The sequence below is a fragment of the Micromys minutus genome, assembly GCF_963924665.1.
Source record: "Micromys minutus genome assembly, chromosome: 8".
Classification (NCBI taxonomy): Eukaryota; Metazoa; Chordata; class Mammalia; order Rodentia; family Muridae; genus Micromys; species Micromys minutus.
In genome coordinates, this window is record NC_137977.1 from 27,343,525 (window position 1) to 27,365,164 (window position 21,640).

The 21,640-nt window shown below is 39.5% G+C and overlaps 1 protein-coding gene across 1 annotated transcript in view; it reads left to right on the forward strand.

Annotated features, from left to right (window-relative positions):
- Positions 1-1,696: 1,696 nt before the first annotated feature.
- Positions 1,697-21,640, forward strand: part of KCTD16 (potassium channel tetramerization domain containing 16) — a gene marked incomplete at both ends in the record, with an annotated part of 257,953 nt that continues 238,009 nt past the window's right edge. Inside the window, one exon of the mRNA XM_080919988.1 lies at positions 1,697-2,528. Within this exon, the coding sequence (XP_080776114.1) occupies positions 1,697-2,528 (832 nt within the window). The remainder of the gene's footprint in view (positions 2,529-21,640) is intronic.

Sequence of the window (21,640 nt, forward strand, 5' to 3'; positions counted from 1 at the left end):
AGGAGAAGTGCGCCCTTTTGCAGAGTCACGCGTTTGAAGAGTTCCTCCGGAGGTTTTTCAAATGAAAATCACTGCCAGGATGGAGGGTAATTGATGGGGGGAGGGGGGGCCTGCGGTTGAGGTACAACCAAGAAAGACAGAACAGAGAGGCTGCCTGTGCAAACCCCAGACCACAGGCTGGGGACCCCTGTGCAGTGCAGCGCCCTGTTCTGTGTGTCTGCAGCCGGTGCCTCTGCTCTGTGCCCACCGCGAGCGCATGTCCCCGTCAGTGCTGGCAACCTGTCACCGCCGAGGACGTGACTCTGAGCTGCCTCCGCTCTCTCCAAGCCCTATTCCTTTAAGATGATGTAATAGTCATTTCCCTGGATGGTTTCTTGCCTGCACTGCTCACACAACAGCATCCGAACTGCTCCTGGCACCGTGGGACCTCCCAGCTTCCGAGCCCAAGCCCCGCAGGCGTCTCCTAGCTGCCCGGCTGCTTTTCTTTCCCACCTGGAGGGGACATGGGCGTCCCTTTGCCCTTGCCGGCAGGTGGGGTGGCTGCTGCGACCCTGGGGGGCGCATCTGTCTGTCTCCCTGCCTCTGGGCTCTCTGAATGCCTCTAAGTCCAGGTACCTCTTGCAACAATCCCAGGTGCAAAGGGTCTGTTCTATAAGGTTTGGATTTTGGTTTTTCTTTTTCTTTTTTCCCTACGGAAGCTTTGGTTGAATTGCTTTTTTCCTCAGCGCCACTTCTTCGGCTCAGCATCCTTCTCTCGGCTCAACTTTTTTCTCCCCCCCCGATGCGTTTTAACTAGAGATTGGAAGTGAATCCTTACACACATCCATACACATAGAAACGTACACCTACTAGCGCTTAAGTGTGGAATCCTTGTTTTCCGAGAGCACATCTCTCTTGACACTTTTCATCGATACCTCTGTTTGGAATTTGACAAGACGTCCAGGCTCAGTGTGGCTGTGGTTTCTGATTGCTCTGGAAAAGGTTATTTCTTCGCAAGAACTGAGTCTTCAGCACTTGCTAAGGTAAGTGCAGAGACTCATTGCTTTCTCTGTCCTGCTGAAAAACGGGTCTCTTCGAAGTTGAAAATTGTATCTGCCTTTCGCATCCGATTTGCAAACAGGATCGATTTGAACAGCAGTTGCTGGAGACAGAGGCATATGGATAAACTTAAAGACGCAATACACCCCTAGGGAAGAACCCACTCAGTTAAGGAGTGATTAAAGTCAGTAGGTGCAGGCTGCTTATGTAAAAATAATCTCTCTTCCCTGTCATTTTGCACGCCCCCCCCCCCCAGAGGTCTCTCTTTTTCTGACTCATTCTGGGTCTGAGGAAATAATTTTTCTCTTTTTCCTTAGATAGACCTCTGAGTAACTGGGCATTTGGCCTTCTCGCCTCCGAGCCTACTGGAAGATGGAAGGTAGACAAGCTGATTGCGTTCTGTGAAGAGCTCATTCCCTGCTAGCTTTAGACTACCTCCAGCTTCACCTCACCTGTGGACGCTCCTAAAATTTGTTTTGTTGGGAAAATAAAAAAACAAAACAAAACCGGGGCAAGAGGAGGTAACTAATAAAGAAGAAAAAAGAAAAGAAAGAAAAGTTAGCACCTTTTCCTTGCCTTACCAGTGGATGCAAAGTCTAGGGCTGTAACTCTGTTGGATTGCACCTTGAATTCCAGGAAGCTGCAGAAGAAAGGGACAATGGCTCTGAGTGGGAACTGTAGCCGTTATTATCCTCGGGACCAAGGGGCTGCTGTTCCCAACTCGTTCCCTGAAGTCATAGAACTGAATGTTGGGGGCCAGGTTTACTTTACTCGCCATTCCACGTTAATAAGCACCCCCCATTCTCTTCTGTGGAAAATGTTTTCCCCAAAGAGAGACACTGCTAACGATCTGGCCAAGGACTCCAAGGGAAGGTTTTTCATTGACAGAGATGGCTTCCTGTTCCGTTATATTCTGGACTATCTCAGGGACAGGCAGGTAGTCCTGCCTGATCACTTTCCAGAAAGGGGAAGGCTGAAAAGAGAAGCTGAGTATTTCCAGCTCCCTGACCTCGTCAAACTCCTAGCCCCCGAGGAAGTCAAGCAAAGCCCGGATGAGTTCTGCCACAGTGACTTTGAAGATGCCTCCCAAGGAAGCGACACGAGAATCTGCCCTCCCTCTTCACTTCTCCCTCATGACCGCAAGTGGGGTTTCATTACTGTGGGATACAGGGGATCCTGTACCTTGGGCAGAGAGGGGCAAGCAGATGCCAAGTTTCGGAGAGTTCCCCGGATTTTGGTTTGCGGAAGGATTTCCTTAGCAAAGGAAGTCTTTGGAGAAACTTTGAATGAAAGTAGAGACCCCGACCGAGCTCCGGAAAGATACACCTCCAGATTTTATCTCAAGTTCAAACATCTGGAAAGAGCTTTTGATATGTTGTCAGAGTGTGGATTCCACATGGTGGCCTGTAACTCCTCAGTTACAGCATCTTTTGTCAACCAGTATACAGAGGACAAGATCTGGTCGAGCTATACTGAATATGTCTTCTATCGTAAGTAAAAAGGCTTCTGTTTACTTTTGTGTGTACTAGTTCTCTTCATAGATGTGTATGGTCAGTTATGCTAAACTATAGATTGAATACTAGATATTACAATTCAGTTCTTTCAGAGCTTTACTGGGAGATTCTTTTATCCTGGGGGGGGAATCTTCTGTTTGTTTGTTTTCCAGTGAGGTCACAGGATAGTCAGAGATTTTAAAAACCAGAAGGGACCCGTGATGTTGGAATAGTTTATAGAAGCAAGCATATGTGACTTTTTCCTACATAGTGATTTGTGAAAGTGGGGTTGCTGTTGGTTCACAGGAATTGGGGCTTTTGCAGTCAGAAGGGATGAAGGACTACTGCCAATCCTTTCAGCTAAACTCTTGGGGTCTGTTAAGCTGATTGCTGCAGGCTTGCTTTCATTAGTGGCTTTCAGAACACAAATGGACTTTGTACAGAGTGATGTGGTCTTGGCTAGATGGCAGTGCAGACTGCTGAAAAACACCCTGTTTCCTCCAGGTCTGAAATTTACTTTTATGGGCCCTGCAAATCTGTTGTTTGGTTCTTTAACATTTTCTACTGAGACTAGAGTTGCATTGCAGGCTTAATTAAGCTGAACTTTGTTTAAAATCCATCTAAAAGGAACTAGATCCCAGAGAATTGCCAATCACATACAAACACCTCAGATGCTGAGGTGATAGAATTCCTGTGTATATATATTGCATATATATGCATAATCAATGTGTATATGGGAAGGATTACTGGAGCCCTTGAGTAGGTCTCTCCAAGTCTATTCTTTGGCTTAAATGGAGAATTAGGGTGTGGACAGCTTTGTTTTATGGAACGGCATTTTAAAATACAAGCCATTGGGCTAAAGAAGAAGAAGACGATGACAACGACAATGACGACGACGACGACGAAGAAGAAGAAGAAGAAGAAGAAGAAGAAGAAGAAGAAGAAGAAGAAGAAGAAGAAGAAGAAGAAGAAGAAGAAGAAGAAGAAGAAGAAGAAGAAGAAGAGTAAATCGGATTTTGGCCTGGGTATTGAGTTCATATGACAAGGACTGTGTTCTTGGGTTTTCCATTCCATTTCCTTCCAAGGGTGTTAAAGCAACTTTAGAACTTAGGATTAAGATGTCTACGTTTGTTTCAACATAAGGAGACTGGATTTCTTGGGTCAGGATTTTGCCTATAGTTATGTTTCTCCATTTTGAGTTGGTACAGGTAGAGAAGCCAATAGGAGGCAGAGTTTCTCCAAACCGGGTTATTACATATCTACTCAGAGGAGAGGATGTGTATGTGTTGAATAGACAAGATGGAAAAAGTTAAATCTATTTCAAGACCTTACTGATGTGTATATACTAGCGAACATTATTTAGTCTAATTGTGGTCATTGTAATGAATATCTTCCTTTAGGCTTAATCAACAAATACTGCTTATTTCTGCTGACTTCTGCAAAGTCCCCATGCATACAAAGAAAATATACTAGATTTTAAATCCTCTGTGAAGGAGCTGGTGATTTCTGTGATCTGGTAGAACCTATACCTTCTTCAAAGTTTTAGGGGAACTATGCTTTAGTTCAACTGTAGGTTTGTAGACTTTTAATCAATTACCCAACTAATTGAGGCATTTAATGTCTAGGTCAATGGGGATTCTGTGTTCATCAAGGGCTTATCTGTCTGCCACTGTGCCCTCTTTAGAATGCTCTGGAAATGTCCTAATCACCTGGTCCTATAATTGCTGCTTTTTTTGTTGGGCTGCTTTGGAGTAGTTTGCTGTCAATATCTCTATGGATAGACCAGCACAAAATCTACACAGAGGAGCTTCATACTAATCATATACATTGCAAATCATGGACTTCCCTTTTGTACCCAAAATCCAGAGCTACATATGTATTAACTCTTCCTCTGTCGTAGGACCAATAAAACTGACAGCTGGCTTTCTAGGGTGCATAACAGCTTCTGTGCAGCTGCTTAGCCATAATTATTTAATTAGAAGCTGCCAACTGTGCCTATATAAGCATTAATTCATCAAGCTGTTGTGCTTCGTTTAATGGGCCGAAACCATGGGAAGTGCTCTAGAGTAGGGAGTTGACTGCATGCAAAAATGCTATTCTCAGAAGAACTCAATTTCTTCCAGAACTTAGTACTTAGTGGCAGTAAGCTCACACACACACACACACACGAGGAACATCCCTTAGATGCAAAGAATTCACTCTAAGTAACCAAATTTTTAATACGTATGGAATCATGCAAAATCATGTCATCTGGATCTACATCATATTATAAGATGAACATAAAGAACAAAGGCATTGCTCTCTATAGTTGTCAGCCATGGGGTGTGAAGCCTACTTCCTTTCCATTTCCTTTTTTACCTATTTTTTACTCATATCTTATAAGAGGAAAATTCCATCCACCAGCACATTAAATGAGTTACATTCTTGTCTCCTTTAACCTTTCATATGGGTCTGGAATGAACGAATGGTTAGCATCAGTTAATACTGAGTGTTTTATTAGTATACAGTGTCACCTAATATCTGCAAGTGTTTAAGAGGGACAGAAGAAATGAAGGCTGTCTTGCTCATTCAGTAAAGCCCGAGTACAACTGGGACATAAAAAAGAAGTGTCTATGCTAGAATTGACTCACAAAATATTTTAAACATGTTCTTTGCTTTACTGCAAACAATGAAAAGGTGTCTTGTTACCCATCAGCTAAGTCCCACCTCTTTGTTCTCTCAAGCATCCCATAAAACCCAGTGCCATAAACAGCTGGCAGCCCCCTTGGATCACCTTTAAATAAAGTGTCAATTAAGTAATTTGAAAACCAGGAGCCCTAATCTAATAACCTCAGCGATGCACTGGAAGGAAGGAGCACTGGTTATCTAAGCCTTTTCTTTCAAGGGAGGGTGGGAAGACGTCAGACATGTTTTCTCAAAGGTAACTTCAGGTGAATGTCTGAAAGCATGGTGGTTTTTGAAAGCACTTGCTTCTGGTTATGAAACGTAAAGCAGCATGCCCACAAGTACAGAATTTAGTTCATGATAGAGTGTTTTGAGAACATATATTTTGAACTCTTTGAATTGTACACATGGTTACCAATTCATCTCTTGCACAAATGATTGCACATGGGGGTGTGTTTTAACCTTTATTCTTTCCCCTTTATTTCCTTACATTTAAAGGATTACAGCCACAAAACTCAAATTTCTGGAATACATATACATACACACACACATACATACATGCATACATATATACATACATTAAGCTTGTTGCTTTAAAAAAGTTCTTGTCCAAAAGTAGATCATAACACTATTTCCCACTTAGAATTCAATTTGGACCATGGACCATGTACTGAGAAGTGATTGTAGCTGCTGTGGATAGTTTCTGCAATGCTGACTACAAAGCTTTCAATAAAGGGCAGGATTACACAGGCAAACAAGAGGAAGTGTGTCTGTTTCTAAATGATAGCAGCACCTTTATCTTGCTTACTTACCAGGCACCAGCGATAACTTAAGTTTTTATTCACATAGACATAGTGTTGGCACATTCAAATGAACTAGAGCAAAGCAGGCTTCCTCTCTCCATCTCTTCTTTCTGTAACTGTGTTTGTTTTTTCTGCTCTTGCAGCATAGGTGTTTTTTTTGTCTTCTTGTTGAAGCATCTCCAGGTGTTGCTGTTTGTCTCTGCACGATAGAACTAGGATTTCTTGTCTGTCAGGAAAACTTCTGTACTGTCATTGCATAAATACAATGTTCTCAAGGTATGATATACTTTTCCTACAAGTATCTGAACATGACAGAACTTTCAATAGTTATATATTAGACAGCCCTCTACCCTGAAAGTAATGTTCTTAAGACTCCAGGTTACTTAACTTCTCATTAAAAGCAAATCACAATTTATTCACATCCTAGGGTTTGTGATGAAGTCAGTGTAGATCCAATCACTGCCGGGCAGATGTTGGAGGGCAAAGTATATTTTATTTATTCCTTTAAGATGGTGTGTGCTGAGCACTGGGCTCCCTATGACAGTGAAATAATTGTGTTACTAACATGCTTTTATACAGTTTCACCTCTACATCAAATAAGATCTGCTACCCAAATTCACTCCCTTGTGGGAGGTGATTAAAATAGATTATTCCTGGGGCTATGACATTACTGAATGCATTCAGCAGCATGAAAAATGTCAATGTATGAGAAAAAAGGGCAGAGACATGTCTCTAACATTGTTTCCAAGTGTTCTGAAGAGTTAAAAGTACATGTCCCGTTGGAAAGCACACATTACTGATGGTCTGATGAGATTTGGGCCCTATCAAATGAACTAGAAATTCAGAGAGCTGAGAGAGTACAAAAATGCAGAGCACCAAAACAGAAAAGAGGGAGAAGATGGCTCCTCAGTCATTGTACGCCCAGATTTCTGAAAACTTTTCTCTTAAAACTGAGACAAACCTGCTTCATCACTTACAGTTGCTTTACTTCTTTGGTCTTCACTCTAGCTTTTCTTAAATCTCATAGTTTGTGAGTAGCTTTTAAAGCTTTTGGTGTAGAAATAATCCCAGTGCAAACAAATGGGGAAGCCCTGTATAACAAACTTCAGTCCAACCAACACCCTTCTCTTGATGGTTGCAACTATTCTCATGGATAAGCATCCTTCATCTTCGTTCTTGTTTACCTTACCTTCTGTCCGTTCAAGATAGCTTTGGGATAAATGCCAGGTATTAGTCTTGTGATTCACCCATAGGTACTATAGCCAACATTTAGATAACTTAGTGAATATTTTAAGAAATCCACAATAGGATTGTGTGCACAGCATCAGTATTTTTGTTGTCAAATATCTAGCCAGTGTTCAAGTTTTCCTCCCACATTATCTTAGCTTGCTTTGTGTGAATGGGCATCTATATGAGAAATACCCATTATGTTTGGTGAGTGCACTTTTTTATACTCTTTCATAATTTAATAACACTTCATTAGCTTCTGTGCAATCAATTGATTAGGCACTGCTAACTTGGAGTTGTTCAGTTCAGGTTCAGTGCTTCTGGCTAGTCTTCTTCATTATTTATGGCAAGTTCTGTTTTCATTTGTATAGGAGGACTAAAAAGTTACATGTTAATGGAGGCAATGTAAGGGTGCCTTTTTATTGTTAACTTTTGTCTTCATTCTATGAATGAATAGCAATGGAGGCTACTCTCTCCATTTTTCAAGTCAACTGCTACAATGAATTCATCATTCCAAGAGACAACACACTTTTCCTTCCAGTCATTCAGGAGACATCTAGCAGTCCATGGTTTTGGTCATTGTTCGACAGAGATGCCTTTAGAGGTGCACTGTGTTTCCCAAGATGTGCACTGGGTCTTGCTGACAGTGAGTAGGAGTCATCTGAAGTGGGCGATGTCACCTTCTACCCACGCTAAATTTACATTTGAGTGTCCATGAATTCTTCCAGCTGTGCTATAGCTCTACTGAATTCACCATCTTTTCCCAAGATTCTTCTTCCTATGTGTTTCTCAGTCTAAGTAAATGGTATCTTCAGTTCATCTATGTCTTGAGAAGCAATAATCACAGAACACATCCCAACCCTTCATTCTCCCCAGCAAACCATGCTAAACTATTGAAAGTCCTTCTCCTTTTAACAAATTCCCTTCAATTGATGCTGAAAACCATAGATGCTTCTGCTGTTTGGGTCACCAGTGTTGCCTTTCTAGACAACCACCAAGACAGTTCAATGGTCCTCCCTATGATAGTCTCTTTGGATGAAGTGTCAGTGCTGCAGACATGATGAGGTTTTAAAAATGTGAGTCTGACCACTGTTAGGTAAGCTCTTAAAAGAAAAGCAGGAGGTCGGCAGTGGTGTGATTAATGCTTCAGTAACTAGTAAGGGCATTTCCCTATGTTTCCTGAGTACTGTTTTTACATACAGAATGGAAGTATCACAGAAAGAGGCTCTACTCTTAGCGCCTGCCCAAAGAGTTCAGCCCTAGGGAAATTTGAAGAACACTTACCAGCAGCAAAGTCTCCTGTGCTCCTTTTAGTGGCTCCATCCAAGCAGGAGAAAATTGGTACTGGGTGGAGCTGGTGTTTAAGGAAGAGCCCAGAGGGGAATCACAGTTCAGGAAAGTATACATAATTGGTAAAGTATTTGAAATAGGAAAATAAATCAACTGAATACAAAGCATGTTATAAGACCTATCTTCTTTACTTTCTTTCTTCTCAAATGCTCCATTTATTTCTTTTGACTCTTATCAGTGATCATATTCCTTAATGCCAGGGATAGCCGTCCACTGTGCTTAATAGCCTTGCTATTAGGATGCAGGAGAAAAGAGCACCTTTAAAATAGTCATCAAGTATAAATCCCTGTTTGTTCCCTGATGGTGATACAACCACTTGGAGATTACATTCTTTTCAAGCTTTCGTTTCCTCACCTAGAAAGAGGAGTTGAGAACAGTTGTAGTTGAATCATGGGGTTCTGAGGCTCAAACTGTTGAAGAATAAGGATCAGGAGAAGATGCCTGGTACCAGACAGTGCTGAGGACAGGAACTTCCAGTCCTCTGTTAATCCCATGGTAATTCTGGCACGGAATAGTCATAGGGCTTCATCTAAGTACCCTGTCTGCTTAGTTTTGATACTCTATTGTCTAGTTTATTGATCTAAGCTTGTACAAATAAATCTTAAATAGATGTGTACTTGATAGAAGGAAATTCTGGCTTTTGGTTTTATTGAATTAGCATAAACATAAAGGTCAACCCTATAAAATAGTTCATGTTAAATGGCACAGTGTATCCTATGAATATGAAAAGTTAATTAAAATATATGTAAATAAGATTATGTACTTATTGTAAAAGAGACAAAGGAAAAGGGTCTGAAAATATTGCAAAGATCTTTTTTAAATATTCCTCACTAGGAATAGTTAACAGTGTCCTTTCATTTCCACCTTTGGCTTTCAAAGACTATGGGACTGAAAATTAAGAGTACAACTTAAATTTTAGATTTAGTCTCTACAGAATTAAAATTCCCCTTTACCAATCTCAGCCTGGAAAGTATTCTTTGTGGTGACAGAAGAAATGGTTATTGAGTTAGCTACTGACAATGGGGTCATCAAAATTGTTTCAGAAGTGCAAAGAAGACATTTCAGTCCACATATTACATAGCTGGGCGTTCTGACATGACAGGGAAATGAAATTGCTGATCAGGGTGTGCTACCATGTGACCTATTCAGAACCTGCTTTTGTGATGTAATTCATCCTTTTCTATTTTTAATCCAGCCCTATTTGGAGGCAGAAACTTATAATCATTTCCCTGCCCAATGCACAGCAACTTTTTATTCTGAGTGAATGTGATCTAGTGTGATTACAAACTGGCTGCACTCAGGGAAACAGAAGGCAAACCTAAGACCTTAAGGCTTCTGTATGCATATTGTGTTTTAGAGAACCATGAACAACCCAGGCCAGCATGGCGTCTCAACTAAACAAAGCAAAGGGGGAAATAAGTCCAAATAACAGTAATGATTATTTTATAGGGACCCTAGGAGAACATAGAAATTCCAGTGGTCAGTATAGTAGAATAATGGAGTGTTGCAGAGGCAGGGGAAATATTTGTGTAGTTCTGAAAATACACCAAGGATAAAAAGAGCTGATCTTACACACAAAGTACATTGAGCACTAGACAGATCATGGGTCACTTCCTTATAAAGTGGATGTGCAGTGGCTCCTGAACATTAACATGGCAACACAGTTGAAAATAGGACTCAGTTTTCATTGAACTGATTTCCAGTTAACTCGTTGAAATCTTCCTTTTAGACAAGAAGTACCTGTGTAGAGTTCAACTTTATTGGACTGCAATAGAATGGAAAGGTATTAATTTTTACTTTTCCAAGAAAAACATACCCTATAGACTAGAAACTGTTCCTTTCTCGATAGACATTCATGTGGAATAAGGACACAGGGACTGGCTTTCTGAAGTCCTTTCCACGGCCTTAAACACGTTTTTCAAGGGACACCGTCCGGAGCAGGGAGGCGATGACTGCATTCTGTAGTGCTCTCCACAGCTTTAGTCCTGCTTTTATAGTTTAAAGTAATACAACATTTACTGTGCATGTTTGTAAGGCCCTTATTGATTTCTATTTTGTAAGCATCCATCTTGTATAACGTGTCACTTCATAGTGTTGTCTGGTAGAGGATGGGAAATCGGTATGCAGATCGTCTAGACTCTGAGTCATGGACTCTTCATGCTAATGAGTTTCTAGTACTTCACAATCTGCTGAGGAAGTGATTAGCAGTGTCCACAGATTCCATTGATTGGAATCCACAGGCACTTTAAACTCCCTTCATCTTAACTGGAAGCACGCATCAGAAATATGTGGTGAAGTGCTTCCTGAAGTATCTCGACACAGACCTTTCCTTACAATGCCCTTCTTCATTAGGCAGACTCAAGTCTCACCTCAGTTATCTGTGGAGAGTTCTATTCATTTCCTTCTGACCAGGAGTACCTACTGATTATGTTCTGTCCATGGTGGTTCAGATATTTTTGCTTGTCAGCTTGAATGCTGAGAGGTTTCGTGAAGAGAATCACATACAGTTATGATTTGTGGAGAGATTTGATTAGAAAGGAGGAAATTACAGTTTTCTGTGAAAGGGAAAAAACATACAAGAGAATAGAGAAACTCTTAATCTGAATTTAATGGTGTCAAGACTTTAGACTAGCTTTAATATTAATGTTTAGGGAAGAGAAAATGTTTAAGTCTTTAATGCATTTGTTGATATTAAGATATCAACACTCATGAAATCAGAGACATTCCATCCTAACAAGGCTTACAAGAACTTTGACGTCATTTCTCATTTTATTGGGTTTTTCCCAATGATAATAGCTGTGTCATGATTTTACTCATGCCAGGCACAAATATCATTCCTTTTAACTCTTTGTTTCTGTCTTCTGTTGAAAACTATGCTTGTAAAACTATACATACAAAACTTTAGTCCAAATGTTATACTATGGAAGCAGTTATTGGTTTGTAAGTATTGTATTTTTATATCTCTAGTCTCTATTTTATGCAGGCTCTCAAAATGGGGTGTATTATTATTATCAATTTAATTTTTAAGGGCTACTGGTTTGCCTTGTGAATCGGATCCAGAACTCTGTTGTAATGAGTTCCACAGTGGTGAGGACACAGGAAGTGCTCAATTAGCATGTGTTTAATGAATAAATTAGCAATGCTGCATTTTAATGAAAGAAGATGTGAATGGAATTTGCTGCCTGTTTTACTCAGTAGTTTCCTTTAGTCACAGATGTATCCTGCAAGCCATAGCAATGGTATTATAGATAAAAATCCTAACAGCATTCAACCCATGCACAAGAAACCTTAGTCTAATTCAACCCATTGACAAGAAAACCTTAGTCTAACACCTTTTGTTAGGATGGGTCAGAACAATTATCAGCTAAAAGGAGGCAAGAAAACATCCCTCAAGGCAGAGGTGTGAGACTGAAGACACACCCAAGCCATCAGACTAGCTAGAAGCCCCACATTTTCTTTATAGGTTTTGCTGGTTTGTATGATAGATTCACAAAGAGAATGGAAAATGAACCCATTAGAGAGAACCTTGCCCATGATCATCGAATAGAAGCCAAGCTGAAAGCCACTGAGTCTTACTCTGGACTAATTGGCACACACTTCATGCTTCAAAGAAAGAACAAGCTCAATCGCATAGCCCATTCCTCTAGCTCCCTTGGCATGCTTGCCATCCCCATCTCTTCTAAAAGCATTTGGCCATCTGCACTGTTCCCTACTCTGGGGCTTTCCATAGTTCATAGATCTGGCCAGTATCCTTTATTGTACTTGTGCCTCCTCTTCCCTAAACTCTCTCCTACCTCTCATCACTCTGAATCTTACATTTCTTTCAATGTTAGAATTTTGGAATTTCATAGAAAGGCCTTCTGTTCTACCACAGCAGAACTACACAAGCTCTTCATAATTGCTATCTACATAACACACACCCCTACCACATTACCATGATGGTGCTGCTTGTACATTTTCTCATCTCTATGATCTTTTTCTCTCTCTGTCTTTCTCCATCTCTCATTTATAAAAGCTTTAGTAAGACAACAGTTTAATTTGTCCCTCTTTTCTGTATCCTTAGTAACTAATGTAATACTTAATTCACAGCAGGTAGTTTCTCTTCATCCTTCACACTCCACTATGTAAAATTATCATTGATAATTATCTATTTAATAAGTTATCATAGGTAAACTTTTCATATAAAGTCACTGATATAAGCACACAAATGCACACACACACACACACACACACACACACACACACACACACACAAACTCCACAGGCATAGATCTGGTTAGCATCACACAAACAATGAGAAAAAAAAAAGTAAAAGGTAACTTAAACTCAGAGAGTGGGGGGAGGGGGGTTAGGACTTAATATGTATACAGGATGCAGAAGTGGGGATAGTTACATTGAAAGGTTATTTAACCTCTCTAACATTGAGAGACTCTAAATATATGACATGAACAGTGGCCCATTTTAGTTGCTTCATAAATAAAGTGAGCAACAATTTGGCATGTGTTAAATTATTATGTTGCATAATTACATATTTGTCATTAAAGCAGATTTTATTGTAGCTTGACTAAACATATAAACCAGTCTCAAAGGCAGGAAACTACAACCAAGAAGAGACTAAATCTGTTATTTTTGAAAGCAAAGAAGAATTTAAACATCAGTTGTCAGAAATAGGCAAATAGGCTTTTATAGAACCATAATACTAGTGCTTTTATTATTTGAACTTTAGTAACATATACCAAATATGTACAGAGTATCCTTTGTTTCTTTCATTATTTGTGTAATGTTCATAGGTGTATAGAAAGGATATGAGTATGGGCCTTTGTCAACTCCTGTAAGCCATAATATTGGGTGCAAACATGAAGGTATCTGTTATACTCGAGGAATGTGCTGGTTAATTTTTAACACCTGACACAAGAACTTGAGCTGGAAGTAGAAGCCTCAGCTGTGAAAATACTTCTATCTCACTGGTCTTTATGCAAGTCTCTTGGCCGTTTTCTTGATTTATGATTGATGTAGAAGTGCTCATCCCAGTATAGGTGATATTACTCTGAGGCAAATGAACCAGCCATCTGTTCCTTCGTGGCCTGTGTCCCTGCCTCTAAGTTCCTGCTTAGAGTTCCTGCTTTGGTGTCCCTTCATGATGGACAACAACTTGTAAGCCTTCCCTTTTTTTCAAGTTTTGATCAATGTTTTATCAGAGCAACAAAAAGCAAACTAGGACAGTAGGGGACCAACTGGATTTACAGAGTTTCCTGGCTGGGTAGAGAGGGATATCATAATTTTATGACTCAGTTTCCTCTGAGTCATCAGACTTTAAATGAAGTCCTGGGCAAAAGCCAACATGCATAAGCTTTTTAGTGGTGCTATTTTGATTGAAGTGAGAAATGAATGTAAGTGATCACACCCGTTCTTTCCTTGTTCCTTTTTCTGCCCTTGGGAAAATTCCAGGAAACCTACAAACAGCAGTATTTGGCTTGAAGAAACATGATCTGTTACTCCAAACAAATGATGGGATTTCCTCTTTTAAAACATTTTCATATTTTTTATTAGTTTCATCTTATTTCATGTTCATTTGACACACACAGCCTTTGTTGTTAGACAGAATCTATAGTAAATCCTTGAGAAAAGTTGAAGAATTAAGAAAAAGTTAATTTGCTTCTGTCTTTGACACTTGCCAAAGAAAGCTTACTTGTTCACCTTAAATGCATATTTACAGCAACATGGGCAATGGTGATTACTTCTAGTCAAGGGAAGCCATGGAGATAGCTCCTAGGCCTGACTTCATGTGCTACTAATTTGGAATTCTTTTCTGTATGGTAAATGGAAACCAGAATTTATATTGTTCTGTAAGACTAATATACTATGTAGTTCCTGCAAAGAGTTCAAGGAACTATGGTAAAATCTCTGGTTAAAGTGGTACTGCTTTCTGTCTTTATATTCAGAACTGATTATGTCTGTTGGGGAAGGTATTTGAACACAATCCCCCTTACCAGCCAAATTGCAAAAGAACACTTTCTTGCCACCACAAATTTGCCTTGGTAATTTGTTTATTTGTATTGGGAAAAAAGTATTCTTGAAAACAAACAAACAGATGGAGTCTAGTTTACCTTGCTATTGAAGTCTTCGCAAGTTCAGAAAGAAATAAAGTTTACACACTAGCACACATTCACACTCTTGGATGTTAACAATAGTCATAAATACTTTTTATTGAACTCTATGTCATATCTTACATAAAATATTTCTCATTTGATCCTACCAAAAATCTGTGCAATGAGACCCTGAGGCTCAGAGAAGTTCCATTTATCATAGATTGTATTTTTGGTAGGCATTTCCTCCTGCACTGAAGTGTTTCTGCATATACAGATTACATAGCATTTATCTGGCTTTATGTGTGAGCAAAGTTCATTAGTTTATAACATCAATGAGTTAAGGATTGACTAGGAGACTTGGGACAGGGATTGGGCAGCACTACTAATGCAGATCATTGCCATTCCATCTGATAACTGGTATAAACATAATTCAAATTTTAATTACCTTGACTACCACTCTTCTGGTATTTGTAAGTCATCCCATAATCATCACAGAAATACCAGATGGAGTGTTGCATTTTCAGGGCTGACGAACAGCTATTCAAGAGAACCACCTTTCAAAATTTAGTGAGAACACCACATAAAGCCTGCAGCAGGGGGATGTAGATGATAGAAGGTGTTGAAAGCCGATGATTTCCTTTGCTCTTCCCGTTCAAATTTCAAGTATATGAACATGACTTCCCCATGTTCTAGCTTCAGAAAAGTTAAACCAGATTGAGCCCAAGTCTGTGAATCTGTCCTCAGTTACCCACACAGAGCTTCTGGGATGCAGTCCCCTCTTCCAGAGACTCCCACATAGCATTATTTTTATGAATTTGATTTTCTAGGTGCCACAGATGCAAAAAAGGCACAAGATTTCAGAGTCCAAAAAAGAAGTCAGAAAACATCTGAAATGGAGCATGGCAAATTTATGGTATTTTCCCTAACTCCATCAAATATCTAAGTAAAAATATCAGACACAACACACAAGCAAAAATGCAATAGGTCAAAGCCAGTGTAGAGGAATTCTGTCTTAGTATAAACACATACATATACATCAAAATAGCATATTAGTAAGCTTTAGTTGTAGATCTAGTATCAAGAGAGGAAGCAGATGAACCATGATATAGAACATAGCAGCACTGACGACTTCCTGGAGAAAGGGATTACTTAACTATCTTGAAAGTGTATATCACAGACTATACAGCAAAATGAACTTATTTACTAGCTTGCTTAGTTTGTGCTTGGGGAGTTAACAGGGAGCTTGCTTCTCTCTCTGTGACGTTTATATTAGTTGTCACTACTTTAGAGGCCAGTGCATTACTACAACCATGCTGCAATCAAACACTAGAGAGAAAACTTGATTCTTACGTGTGAAATCAGTTGCATATTTTTAACCATTTCATTCCCGAGTCTTGGTGAGCATCCTAAAATCGCAGAGAAAACATCAGTATCACTTTGTTTGTCCTCATTTCATATGGATTTGTGTTTCATATACAACTGTTTACCTTTCCCTAAAATGAGTTATTGATGCCATTGAATGCATGCAAATCAAAAGTGCTTGTGGACAGGACAATGTCCTTTCTCTTTAGTCTACCAGTGTTTATCATGACAACAGCTGGGGGGAATGGTTTTTCTCATTTTACAGACAAGAAAAAACTGAGACCTGGGAGGATTATTTCTTAAGGTCACAGACTGCAAATAAGAAAATCAGAATTCAGACTCTCTGTCAAGTCTGCCTGACTCTAAAGACTACCACTACTTTGGAGCTGCTAACTTACAGTGGGCTGCAGATCTTCCTTACCCATGAGTTAGTATTTTTAAAAGCACATATAGTAATGACTGGAGTGTAAGATTTCATGATAAAATGGGTCTGTTTCTTTGTCCACCATGAGATTGAGTGTGGAATTATTATGAAGTTGATTCTGTGGAAACAATCTGCATTTGTATACTTTCATAATAATAACCAATATATTTTAGGGGTAGTTTGTTTTTACAAGGGTTTATACAAAGGGATCAGCAAAAGCCATTTATCTAACATTTTATTTAAACAGTCCTTCAATATCAAACAGAATTCAGTGTTGGATCAAATGAATGTGATTTCCTGCAAGAACTTATATTTTAGGGTGTGTGCATGCACGTGAGCGTGCACATATTGGTATCTGTCTATCATCTGTCTTTCTATCAGGTATTTAGCAGCATAGATAAGAAAAATGTGATATATAAATATAAAAATGAGAATAAAGTATGGTGTGTTGGTGGTTGCCATAGTTAGCTTTAGCTGTCCAATTGATACAAACCTGTAGTCACCTGGGAAGAGGACACCTAAATTGAGAAATTGCCTTTCTTAGAATGGACTTTAAGTATGTCTATGAGAGAAAATTGATGGAAGAAGGGCCAGACTAATCAGAAAGTTTGGCCCTGCTAAGCAGATAATTCTAGGTTATAAAAAAGGGGTAGCTGATCATGAGCCTCAAGTGAGCCAGCAAGCAGAGTTCCTACATGGTCACTGCCTCATTTCTTGCCTCCAGGTTCATGGATGAGATTCCTTCAGTGACAAATGGATTATGACATGGAAGCATAAGCCACACTGGTTTTTGTTAGTGTTTTATCCCAGCAACAGAAAAGCAAACTAGAGCAGTGGTATACCGTTGATTTCAGAGAGAAGACTGAGAAGTCATCATTGTGTGCTGGTGATGGTTACAAACAATGTACAAGGGATACATCTTTAAGTTGTGGAACATTCAGCAGTCCAAAGAAAAACCATGTACTGAGTTGCAGAGGTGAGAAAGCACTGGGTCTATTAGAGAAAGAGCTCATAGTGGTGGGATAGCTGGAACAGGTAAGGTAGACAGATCCATGAAGAAAACCAAAGCAAAGAGGTACCTGGGGGCTAGACTATGGACCTCTGTTAGAACTTTAGCTCTAACCTCTGAGTCCTACAGGTACCTACTATGGAGCTGTGAGCAAATAGGTGGACCACGTGGCCTACTTTTCAAAGCTGTTTGCTGTGTGATACAGGAAATTTGGCTTACATTTTCTCCACTTGGGTTGCAACTTTCAAAGGATGGCACTACAGAAAGGAAGACTCTCAAAACGATGCCCACAAGAATGGAGAGTAATCCAGTTCTGAGTTGATAGTGGCTTCATGTGGTTAAGAGGGTTGTAGAGATGAGCCTGGACTCTGAATTTATGGCATGGCTGTGCTCTAAGGTCAAAAGATGACACCAAGCATTTTGTGTTAAGCTACTTGACTAACTGGAGTCACTACCAATGGAGAAGAGAAAGACGGAGGAAAAAGCAAGGATTGGAAGTCGTAATAGGAACTCAGACTATAGACTTAATTAGACATTTGTATTGATATATCAAGTTAGATCTATGTGCTTATGACTGGGAAGGGTGAAGCTGAGCTTAGCATAAGAATCTGGTTTCCATCTATACAAATATGAAGATACCGGATGAAAGTAGCAAGAATACAGCAGGAGCCCAGAAAGCATGCCTAGCAAGACAAGAGGAGAGTCAACCACGCAGAGATAAAACACAGGAGGGAATGATTAACTGGGAGAGTTTGATTAATTAAGTCACACACTAATGATGGTGACTTACTTGAGTGATGGCCTTTAGACCTGCCAATACGGAAGTCAGCACTGAGTTTGATTTCAGTCATTCTGGTCAATCGGTGAGAATGAAAGCTTCTTAGGAATGCTTTAACAGGAGAACAAGAATAGTGAAACTTGGAAAAATGAATGCCAATCATACTAGGAGATAAAATAGAGAACTTAGATGGGACAAGAGAAAGTAAGAATAAAAGAGGACATTCTTTCAGATGGAAGATGATGCAGGGCATGCTGAAGGGAATAAGAGCAGAGCTGGGGAAAGCAGTGCAGAGTAGGTGACAATCATACAAGAGAGGAAGCGTAGCTAAAGTGAGGCCTTTGGAGAAGTCGGCAAGGCAATGGAGGGCATTCAGCTTACTATTAGTTTATGATATTTATATTCAGTATATACATACATGTATACACACAGACACACATAGCACACATGTATGCACATGCACACACAAACACACACACACACACACACACACACACACACACACACACACACATCTTTCCATAACCTGAGAGCTCAGTGCAGGTACCAATCCAACCTCTCTACCCTTAATGAGCAGTGTAGATATTTTCTCCAGTAATAGAACTCTGATGTCAATTTAAGAGAGCAACCTTCTGTCCTAGCATCATTGGTCTAGGTTGTTTAGGGATCTTTGTGGGACTCCCCTCAGTCAACAATTCAAATAAATGCAACAAAGTTTCACCACTGGATACCTTGCCTGGCTACAAAAGATGGGCAGTTCAGACTTCATTGTTTCCTAGGACTTCTCCCTAGGGTTGCCTTAATAGATTCCAGGAAGCTTCACTGCATTAGGTTTTCACCACACTCATGCCCAATTCTAGTGCTCTCTCTCTCTCTCTCTCTCTCTCTCTCTCTCTCTCTCTCTCTCCTTGCATTCTCTTCCTCCCTCCCCTACCTGATCCTCTCCAATTCTGTCCCCACCTGTTCTCAGTCTACCCATAAGACTTATTGTATTTCCCTTGCCCAAATAGTTTTAAGTGTTCCCTGCCTTCTACCCCTACACCCCAGAACCTGCCTACCTCTTCACCTAACCTCTCTAGATCTGTGGATTGAAGCTTGATTATTATTTACTTAACGGCTAATATCTCATTATAAGTGAATAATACTATATTTGCTTTTTTGGTGAAGCCATATTTGAAAGTGACCTAGTTCAGTATGATTGTTCGGTTTCTTTGACACTCTCCATGTGAATGCATGCAGCCAATATATGGATTCAGATAAATCTAGGACCACTGTCTAGGATTATCATAGAACTGAGGAGAAGAGTTAATGGTATACATGAGACTTGTTAACATTTTTGACCACTGAGTTTAAGCTGTGAAAGAAAGATAGTATGTGAAAGAAATGAGTCAATGAGAAGGTGTAGGATCAATAGAATAGAAACTTTCACGGGCTCAAAGACTCCTATAGAACTGAGTGCTGGAGAAAATGAGCTGGAAACGGAAGCAGGAGAGGGCACAGTGTTGGCACTTACACTTATGCATAGCCAAGGCATTAATTTAGCACAGGTATGGCTATGAAAGTGCATGACTAAAGGACTGAAGAGAAGAGCTGGCTCACCTATGTGTGCACTGTAAGCACCCAAAATGCTTCCTTCTCATAATGACTCTACTCCTCATTTTAGGGAGTAAAAATAGAAGGCCAGAGTGTGTTTGGAACAAGTTCCCCACACTAGTATTTGGATCTGCCTTTTGGAATGCATCTTTTGTCTACTGCACATGGTGGTGGTAGACTGGTGTGCTTTCTTGTCCCTATGCCATGAACAGTTAAAGGAGTTGGGGGGATTAAAATATTTTGTTTTGTTGTTGTTGTTTACTCAATTTTTCATTTACCAACAGAGTTTTATTTGTGTCTTGTGGATTTATTATTTATTTGTTTAGATCCTAGGTACTGACACCACTCTCTCACACATTCTCGTCACACCCTTCTTTTCTAATTTGCACCACGAGAGCCCAGAAGTTGATTTACTTAAATACCTTCCCAAAAATATTTTATACACTGGTTTGTGCTTCAGAGACAGAAAGATAAACATCTGCGTGGAATTCAGTCTTGGCTATCATTACCTGTGCCAACACTAAAGTGTTTGAAGAACCATTTCAATATTTTATGGCATTTCTCCTTATTATGTTATGGAAATGAGTAGAGAGTTAAGAATGGATGTGCAGATATTGGTGATGCAAACCTTATATCTCATGAATTTAATATAATTGAGACAAAGATGGAAATCTTCATACATGGAGAACAGGGAAAATCCTTAGCTTTAAGTGGATATCATTGAATTTTTACCAGTTGAGTGAACTTTCAATTAGGAAGAATAGAAAACCATAGTTTAAAAATGTACAAATTGTGGGAAGTATATTTCAAAAATGCAATCTAGAAAAGGAAATGTAATTAGGCATGATGTTATTTGTTTCTCATTAGGTAATGCCAGTGATAAACAGTATAAAGCTACAGGTTAGATTTATGCAACTACATCTTTTGTATGATTTTTGGAATTTATTATGAATGACTATATGGAACATATATAAAATGTATCAATGGTGCAGGCATTAAGAAAATGAGTGAACATATTTAGTTACAATGTGGAATGATCAGAGAAGTTGAAGTCTTTTCGAAGGTAGCAACTGTTTAGCAAACTCATATAGAATAGAATGAGCCTGTAAAATCTATAAGAAACATGTGTTGGGGCACAGGGACAATTGAGGACCATAGCAATGGAATCTGGCAGAGCACAGCATGTTTTTTGAACCTCATAAGTTGAATGCAAGGGCAGAGAACAGAAAGAGAGCTGGTGGTGAAGACTCTCCTCAGCATGCTAAGCTGCCAGCCTTTATTCTAGACGGTAGAGGTCCTGGTAGAGACTCGTATCTTCAAAACACTCTTATCTGTGCCTTCTGCTAATTGAGTGTCAACTAGATGACATCAGTATTGTTTGGTGCTTTTATAACATTTTAAAATGTATATGGTTCTGGACACATTTCTTAGACATGTTCTCATAAATTTTCTCGTTTTAGCTGCAAGCCTTACTGAGTCCTTACCTTTGTTCATTTATTTGATGAACATTTACTGAGTGCTCATTCTCTCTCTCAGCAGGAACAAAGTTTCTCTGTCTCATGTAGCTTATATTCGTGAGATATACAGAGCATTGGAGAAGTGAATATAGATATATTATGTTAAGTGGATTTTTTTCATAGTGCTTTTCAATGTTTTTACATATCATTTGAAAATTTTAAGTAATATATTTTATTGTATTTTCTTTTCCTCTAAGTCCTCTCAGATCTTCCCCTAACATTATCATTTCTTGTTTAATGCTCATGTTTTCTACAAGTCTTTGATCTAGTATAGAGTGTATTATGTACATGCA